Source organism: Felis catus, chromosome E1 (genome assembly GCF_018350175.1).
Source record: "Felis catus isolate Fca126 chromosome E1, F.catus_Fca126_mat1.0, whole genome shotgun sequence".
NCBI lineage: Eukaryota > Metazoa > Chordata > Mammalia > Carnivora > Felidae > Felis > Felis catus.
Genome location: NC_058381.1, coordinates 36541986 through 36550087, shown reverse-complemented (window position 1 = coordinate 36550087; position 8102 = coordinate 36541986). Strand labels below are relative to the sequence as shown.

Sequence of the window (8102 nt, the reverse complement as noted above, 5' to 3'; positions counted from 1 at the left end):
TTCTGCCGGCAGGGGGCGTCCTTGCCTTTTTAATCGTGCACAAACTCCTTGGTAGAGAAATAAATCTCTAAACTCCCGTTATCTTTTGTTCGGAAATTGTCGCTAACGAATAATAGAGGAGCCCCCGAAACTTTAAGTCCCTTATAGCGGCGTGGAAGAGTTAGAGCCCCGGGGGCTGCAGAGTCTCGAAGCCTCTTGACTCCTTCAGGCCTCCCCCTAGGCCCACTAGGCGCGTCCTACCAAAGAGCTTAAACTGACCACGGGGCTTGGGAGGGTTTTTTCATTGTTTTTTTTTTTTTTTTTTAAATCACAAAAGGAACACCTCCCCCAAGCAGACACAGTCTAAGGAGACCCAAGGGGGGGAGGGCGACCGGCCACCTTTGGGGCCTTTCCCCTCAACCGTGGGCTCCTCTTTGGTACATAGATTTAGAAGAATCTGGGTCGCTTCCCAACTCATTCCCAGGAGCGGAGCCAGAACTGGGATTTCACCCGAACGCCCGGCTGTAAACGCCCCAATCCCTTGTCTACACTTGGAGAACTATGAGCCTGAGCCTGCTTGGAGAGGCCAGTGGAACCATGACTGCGGCCCCCACAGGGTGCTCCTGGTGGCGTCTGGGATCATGGGAGGTGCAGACCCTCTCCACTTGGATCACGAGGAGCGTGCCCGCCAGGATGCCCCAGCCCAGGCTGCAGGAAGACCCAGGGCAAACCGGCCCCCTTTGCTGCACGGCCAAGGTGGTGAATCCCGCAGGGCACTGAGCCCAGGTACGACGCGAGGGAGCAGGCACAGCGGGGAAGTCCTTGGCTCTGCAGCTCTTCGAGCAGCCAGTCTGCCCCAGGCTCGTGGGATTCTACATGCCAAGTCTCTGTCTACTTGGATGGAGAAAAGGGAGTTGACACGAGCACCAACCTCATCCTCCACCCACCCAGGATTCAGGGTACTTGAGCCAGCGCCAAGGGAAAAGGGGGGAAAAATCTGCAGCCACCGTTGCTGAACATGCCTGATCCTGGGTCTTTGGGTTTCTGGTACCCACTGTTCTTTTACCCACAAAGGGCCTGCCTTGTCTCCCAAGCCTGAGACCCGCACGCTTCTCTTGGTGGGGGCAAGCGGGTGGTGAAGGGCCGTTTTTTGGTTTTCTCTCCAGCCTGGCTAGTCCAGCAGGTTTGGGACGTGTCTGCCCCGTAGGGTGGGACGGGATGCGGTTCTCTAGTTCTGTAACCTTCTGTGCCTGGGTGGGGCACATCTACAAGGCCACAAATACCTATTTCATGTGGCTTCCAAACGCCCGATGGATCGTAACCTGGACAGAACCACCGGGAACGCTAAGGAAAGACTTGGGAAGTTTGGGGGAGGAAATGAGAGGTGGGGAATTATCTGGGCGCTTTCTCGAACTCAGTTTTTCTCCAGGAAGGAGGACGGACTCGGGAGGGCAGCACGCTGGCTTCATTTTCACACAAGGACAAAATCTAAGCGTTGAGGATGGGACTTCTGAGACCCCCTCGGTACAACCTAGGGGGTGGGCGGGGAAGGGAGGGAGTGGTGCCCACCCGTGTTGTCTTTCTTGCCCGTGTGTCCTCTGAGAAAAATACTAAATGAGCAACGGTAGGGGTAGGTAGTCGCAGGGATGAATGTGCCTTTTCTCCTCTCTGCCGCAGTCACTGGGGTGGGGGATGGGATTTGGAAATGGAAGGGAATCCAGAGGAAGCTTCCCTGCCAGGGGTCTCCTTCCAAGTTTATTCATAATCAGCTCAATCCATGCAAGCGGTTTCTAAGGTGCTTTTCAGAGCTCTAGATAGAAAACAGGAGACTAATTATCATGGGAACTCATACTGGTGATAGTAATTACTGTCACCGCTAAGATGAATGATTATGACCGCGACAGGTCCTGTAGGTGGTGGCTTACTCTGGTGGGTTGGACTGTAACTCTGGGCCTCACTGGCTCCCTAGAACATATGGGGGTACAGCAGACCATCCCTGAGGAACAGCCCAAGAGGTGTGGCCTGTGACGAGTGTAACCTGTGGGAGCCCCTCACTAGAGTCCTGCGCTCCAGCCTGGCACTGGCAGTCTCCCGGTCTCCCCAGGACACTCCCATTTCTCCCCCCCCCCCCACCTCCCCAGGCAGGGATCTCCCTCACGGAGTGGTGCTGGTCTTGACCTTGGCGAGGACTTTCTTCTCCTTAACCCGGCGGTTCTGAAACCAGATGGTGATCTGGCGCTCTGAGAGGCTGGTGGCCGCGGAGATCTTGCGCCTCTTGTCCTTGGTAATGAACTTGTTAGCGGAATACTCGCGCTCCAACTCGCGCAACTGCCCCTTGCTGTACGGGATGCGCTTCTTTCGGCCCCGTCGGAAGGCGCAGCCTTCTGGAGGGTGCTGCGCGCTTGTATCTGCGCGTCGACGGAAGGAGGGAGAGAAAGCCACGCTCAGACCTCTGCCCCCAAGCCCACGCGCAGACCCAGGCCCTACAAGCTAAGTAACTCTCCAGGAGCACCCAGATCGCCCTTCAGACACACGCGGGCTCCCACTCCCCCAAAGCACAGCGGGACACCTCGACTTCCGGCTCCTTTCTAATGACCTCTGAGGCTTGGAAAGACCAGGATCCTACGGATCACCCTTACCTAACACTGTCCTCACACTTGCAGGTCTGGAAACACACCCATCACACACGGCCAGACCTTTGCCCAGGGTCACATACATACATCCACCCTCACATGCATTTTCACACTCCTGGCCACTCTCCTAGAGTCTACAGCCAAGTTATGTACAGAAGGGAACACATTTCTGTCCCCGCTCCCAACACACACACACACACACACACACACACACACCCCACACATACCCCTAGGTTATGACTGCAGGAAAGCTGAATTTTCCTGTGGAAACTGAAAATTCATTGGACAGAAAAGGAGGGCTTGTGTTTTTTACAGAACATCCATTATCTCTGTTCCGACACACCCCACCCCCATACTCGCTAAATTGAGAGTCATTTAGCCTTTTGGCAGAAGTAAACCTGGGATCTTTGAGGTAGGAACAGCCTGAGCCCCTCAGAGGTGATAAGGGAACCAAACACTCTGACATATTGAGAAGCTGGTCCCAAAGCCTCCTAGGGAGGTGAAGGGGCTTGGTGGCCCGAAGGCTGTAGAAAACACCCAGCTCAGCCACCCCCACCCCCGCACACTGACCCTCTGGGGCTCCACCAGGCTCTTCAACCGCCTAAAACCTTCCTTCAGGGTCCTAATAGCCAACAGAGGACCACAGGCTCCTCCTCACCAGCCCCAAGTTTCCCTTCACCTCCTCCCATGCAAGTGCCGGCCGGGCCTACAACCCACACTCAGCACCAACGGGACCCAAAGTAGTGGGGCAAGTTACCTGCAAATGCTGCCTTCCAGAAGGGCCCTGGCGGGTTCTGTTCTCCTTGGCAACACATCTGGCTGTTCCAGCCCCCGGTGAGGGCCCAGGACTGGTAACTGTCCACAGGCAGCAGGGAGTCGTGGCGAGGCTCCCCTGGGGCCCCCAGAGTCTGCACCACCGACACATCCAGGTAACTGGCCATAGGCTGGTAGGGTCCCGAGTACCCCGGATAGAAGGCAAACTCGGTGGGGCGGCTGGGGTACTCCTCCCCGGCCGCGGCAGTCTCGGCGGGGTAGGCAGCTAGGGTGGCCGCCTGGGCACAGGGTTTCAGCGAGCTCCGGGACACTCGGCAGGAGTAGTACCCGCCTCCAAAGTAGCCGTAAGGCACCGGAGCTGGGGCCGCCCCCTGGGGCACCCCGGGGCAAGGGTGGCACTGCTTTGGCGGTTCCGCAGAGCCCGGCAGGTCCAGGGGGGCATAGCTGACGGCGGGCATCAGCGTAGGTGCCGCTGCTGGGTGGCTAGTCAGTGGGGAGTGGGCGACTAGATTCCGACTCCCTCCCGCCCCGGGCAAGCCATCCATGTCCTTGGCCCCGTCCAAGGTGGCATAATTGCCGGGCTCCATGGGGCCGCGGGTCGGCTCATGGGGTGCCGGGGGTGGGGGATACAGGGGGCACCCAGCTCGCTCTCCCCACCCAGGCCCCGGGAATCCAAGGCGTTTTAAATCGCTCCCAGCTCGCCCGGCGCCTGCATTCGCTCGTCCCGGCCGTCTTGACGCAGGAGACGCAGGTGCCAGGGCACGCGCGCTGATTGGCTGTGGCCTTGGGGAGAGAAGCTAGTAAAATCTTCATGGCAGAAATTGCGAAAATACTTTACCCTTGCTTCTCTCCCAGTGTGTCTCTCTCCCTCTCCCTCCCTCCCTCTCTCCTCCTCCCCCTCCTTCTCTCCCTCCGCGCGCCTCCCTCCCTCCCTCCCTAAGTCCCTCTCTCCCTCTCTCCCTCTCCCTCGCTTTTATTGCATTTGGAAACCAGAAAAGAACCGAGAGGAAGTGTCCTTTCTCTGCTTTCCAGTTTGGAGCTACCCAGCTCCGCGTCCGGGAGGAGGGGAGAAGCGGGAGGGGGAGGGAGAGAAGACAAGGAGCCGGCCCCCCACCTCCGCAGCCTCCTCTCCCTCCCTGGCTCTCTGTCTCCGGTGCTTTGGCAGGTTTAACGAGAGAATAAAAAGCTCTCCCTATAAAGTGTGCATCTCATGGTGGGGGTGGGGTGGGGAAGGGGAGTCGGGGGTGGGGCCCGGAGGAGGCCGCTCTGTGCCTGAAAGGGGAACCTGGGAAGGTGCCTGAACCAGAAGAGGCTGGGAAATGGGGATTAGAGGGCATTTCTGGGAGCCCCTTGCTTTAGGTCCCGGGGGGGGGGGGGCAAGCATCCCAGTTCACTTTATTCCGGATGCGCGTAATAGACTGCCCAGGGAAGTGCCTGGGAAGCCCTTCCCCTCCCCCCCCCCCCCACACACACCCCGGGATCTCAGCTACCGCCCCGCCCCGCAGGCTCCGGGGGTGGGGTGGGGCAAGAGAGGGAGGGGGACAGGAGCTGGGGAGAAGACGGGAGATCTGGAGCCTGGGATGTGCCACGTTCAGATCTGAAAGGGAAATGGAGTTTCTAGCTGTAGCCTGCGAAAGGGGGTCCGGATTTCCGTTTCACGGTGGGGAAAGAAGTATGGAGAGAGCACAAAGATGCCTTGTATATTCAGAGAGAGGCAGAGGCCGAGGGACGACAGCACCAAGGGGGAAAGAGAGAATTGGGTTGCAGCAGTGGGAACGGGTCTTATAAAACCCCGAAGTACCAGCCAGAAAAGAGGGTCTCTTTTCCCCCTTTGCTGGGATCTAAGGAATTTCCAGGAAACCAGGCCTAACTGGCTAAGCACACGAGTTGCAGGGCTGCTGGGCCCCAAGGAAGAAGGAGCCTGCCCTGTGCAAAGATGTCCAGCCTCTCCGCCCTGCGGTTCTCCTCTTAATTCCCAAGAGGCCCAGGTAACGCACCGTGGCCCTGGCACATTCCTACCCAAGCTCAGTGTCCAGAAAGCCCAGGACCCCCTATTGGCTTCCTCCAGGATTTACATTTCCTTGGAAAGCAGGATGGGAGAGAGAGAGCCCGGAACACCGCAAGGATTGCTGGAGGTCCCTCCGTTGGGCCCTATTGTACAGTGTAATTCAGAAGACTCCAACCAATTTGTTTCACAGTTCCTCAGAGGTTTTTCTGTTTCCTTTGCTACCCCTCCCAAATCAAATCCTTCTGGGTCCACTTCTTCTAGAACCCCCAGTTTTTCTGGAGGAGGCAGGAACTTTTCCATTCCACACCAGCGTCACGGCGATTATACGAAACAATCCACCCTGACTCTCGGTGGGCTCAGCCATGCCCAACCGTACCAACCTGAACCTGAACTTGAGCCATCTCTCAGGAAAGCACCCATACAAACTGGAATTTCCCCCAAGCTGTGGGGCTGTAGTGGAGATCATAGCTCGCCCTCGACGGACATTGCTAATAACAGAAGACGCCAAGCACAAAATCCTCACTAGGTTTTATTTTATTTGAAAACAACATGAGAGAAAAGGGAGGAGATATCTCTTTGGATGCTTTCCAGTTTCTTCTCCTAGCCTCTTGCTTGTGTAACAATGAAAGACAGAACTGCCAGGATTTTTACCTAAAGACTACAATTTTTTTCAATTTTTTTTTTTTTAAGTATGTTCTACACCCAGCCTGGGGTTTGAACTCACAACTCGAGATCAAGAGTCACGCACTCCACCGACTGAGCCAGCCAGGCACCTCTTGTCACTGGTTTTTACTGTAGGTGACAGTACAGGTATAAGATCCCTAAACTTAGAAACACATAATTCTTTTTTTTTTATTTTTTAATGTTTATTCATTTTTGAGAGACAGAGAGAGTGTGATCAGGGGAGGGGCAGAGAGAGAGGGAGACAGAATCCGAAGCAGGCTCCGAGCTGTCAGCACAGAACCCGACGCGGGGCTCGAGCTCACGAACTGTGAGATCATGACCTGAGCCAGTTGGACGCTTAACCGACTGAGCCTCTCAGGCGCCCCCCAAAGTACATAATTCTAGTCATACCTTATGACCCAGCAATTCCATTCCTGGACATATTCCCAACAGAAACGAATGTTTATGTCCATCAAAAGGCAGGTACCGGAATGTCCAAAGCAGCTTAATTCATTGTAGTTCAAAGACAAAAACAATCCAAATGTCCATCGGTAGTACAATGGGTAAATACGCCGTGCTATAATTAAAGAAGGGAGTACTACACAGCAATAAAAAACCCCTGCTACACACAACATGGATGAATCACACAGATATATGTGATTTGGGGATATGTAGTGCTCTGGTTCGTGTCCACGGAAATGCACTGAGCTCAGCATTATTCTGGAACGCAGAGATGATTCACTGGAACCTTGCTGGGGAGAAGCTCTCCAGCTGTGCTAGAGACTCCCGTGTAAACAGATACATTTCAATACAAATACTCTAGGATTTTTGTTTTTGTTTTTGTTACGCTCTGCAATTTAGTTAGTATCTACTAGATCCCAGGGAATCCTTCTGGATGTCATATTTATTAGCATATGACATATGTTCCCGCTTCTTGTACACGTGTATGCATGTCCGCCTCTCTGTGACCTGTCATCGACGTTTAGTGAATTCAGATAAGGTGCGACGAACTCCCTCATCCGTAAAAATTATCTGTCTCCTTACGGGGACAATAATTCCTACTTCACAGAAATGGTGTGGAGATTAAATGGAATTTAAATGGAATGCACTTGAGAGCATTTTATAAACCGAACACCTACGAGTTCTGTATGTGTATCTGTGTCTAAGGAACTACAGCCACCTTTTCTTATTTGAAGAGAAAAGGACAGTTGTCCTAAAGACAACCGGCCTCTCCTCACTTGCCTCTCCCAGCGCTGTGTACGCCTGAGATTTCCACAAAGAGAAACTGAGGCTCAGAGCCTCCAAATCCTCCCTCCAGCCGGACGTGAGTTCGGTTGAGGTCTCAGGGGGGCCTCCTGACCTCCCAGCCGGCCCAGGCCGAGCCAGCCCTTCCCCCGGGGCACCCCACCCCCACCCCGCCCCGCCCCACAGACTCCTTTGTGTCCTGCTGGGAGCCTCCATGCAGACCCTCCAGGACCCCCCCCCCAGCCGTCCCCCCCCACCCCCCCAGGTCCCTTTACGGACCCAGCCAAACGCGCTGAAAGCCTCAGCTGCTCCTTTACATACCGCCCAGACACCTCCGGGAAGGTCAAGGCCAAGTTGAAAGTTAAGAGTCTGTTTACCTCCGGGAGCCCATTCAGCGCGGCCCCACGGACCGCCTTTGACCTTTACAGCCGGGCCTTTGAGCGCGGCCGCCGCGCCCCCAGGGGTTCCGGCCACGGGGACTTGGAACCTCCTTGTCAGCTCCCGCCCCCGCCCGGGCTCGGGTCGCCGGCGAGGGGGAGGGGGCGAGCGGCGCCCCCTCGGCCCACTTGGGGCAGTGGTTAAATTATGTATTATGTTTTGTAAAGCTCCCACCTGGAACAAGGTATATGATCACGACGACCGAAGGCCTCAGGTCGGCCGTGAAGAGTAAGGCGAATTTATCTGGTGGCCACAGCTCTTTTTCTGCAAAGGTCAGGGCTCCGCTGCCGCGACGCTGCTTGGAGCCGCTTCCTTTATGAAGAGGGCCTAATGGGGTGTGTGCTCTTTTCTCTCGTCTTTTC

General features: G+C 55.6%; 1 protein-coding gene across 1 annotated transcript; it reads right to left on the bottom strand.

Annotated features, from left to right (window-relative positions):
* Positions 1-1703: 1703 nt before the first annotated feature.
* HOXB13 (homeobox B13) lies at positions 1704-4235 on the bottom strand. Its single transcript, XM_003996743.5, has 2 exons — positions 3370-4235; positions 1704-2387 (listed from the first exon to the last, which is right to left on the bottom strand). The coding sequence occupies exons 1-2, from the start codon at positions 3971-3973 to the stop codon at positions 2134-2136; spliced, it is 858 nt and encodes a 285-aa protein (XP_003996792.1). The 5' UTR covers positions 3974-4235; the 3' UTR covers positions 1704-2133.
* Positions 4236-8102: the final 3867 nt, after the last annotated feature.

Bases quoted from the DNA above. Each gene is read 5' to 3' on its own strand.
- HOXB13 (XM_003996743.5), bottom strand. From the start codon at position 3,973: ATGGAGCCCGGCAATTATGCCACCTTGGACGGGGCCAAGGACATGGAT. The intron at 2,388-3,369 runs GTAACTTGCCCC...GTCGACGCGCAG, and splicing joins CTGGAAGGCAGCATTTGCAG to ATACAAGCGCGCAGCACCCT.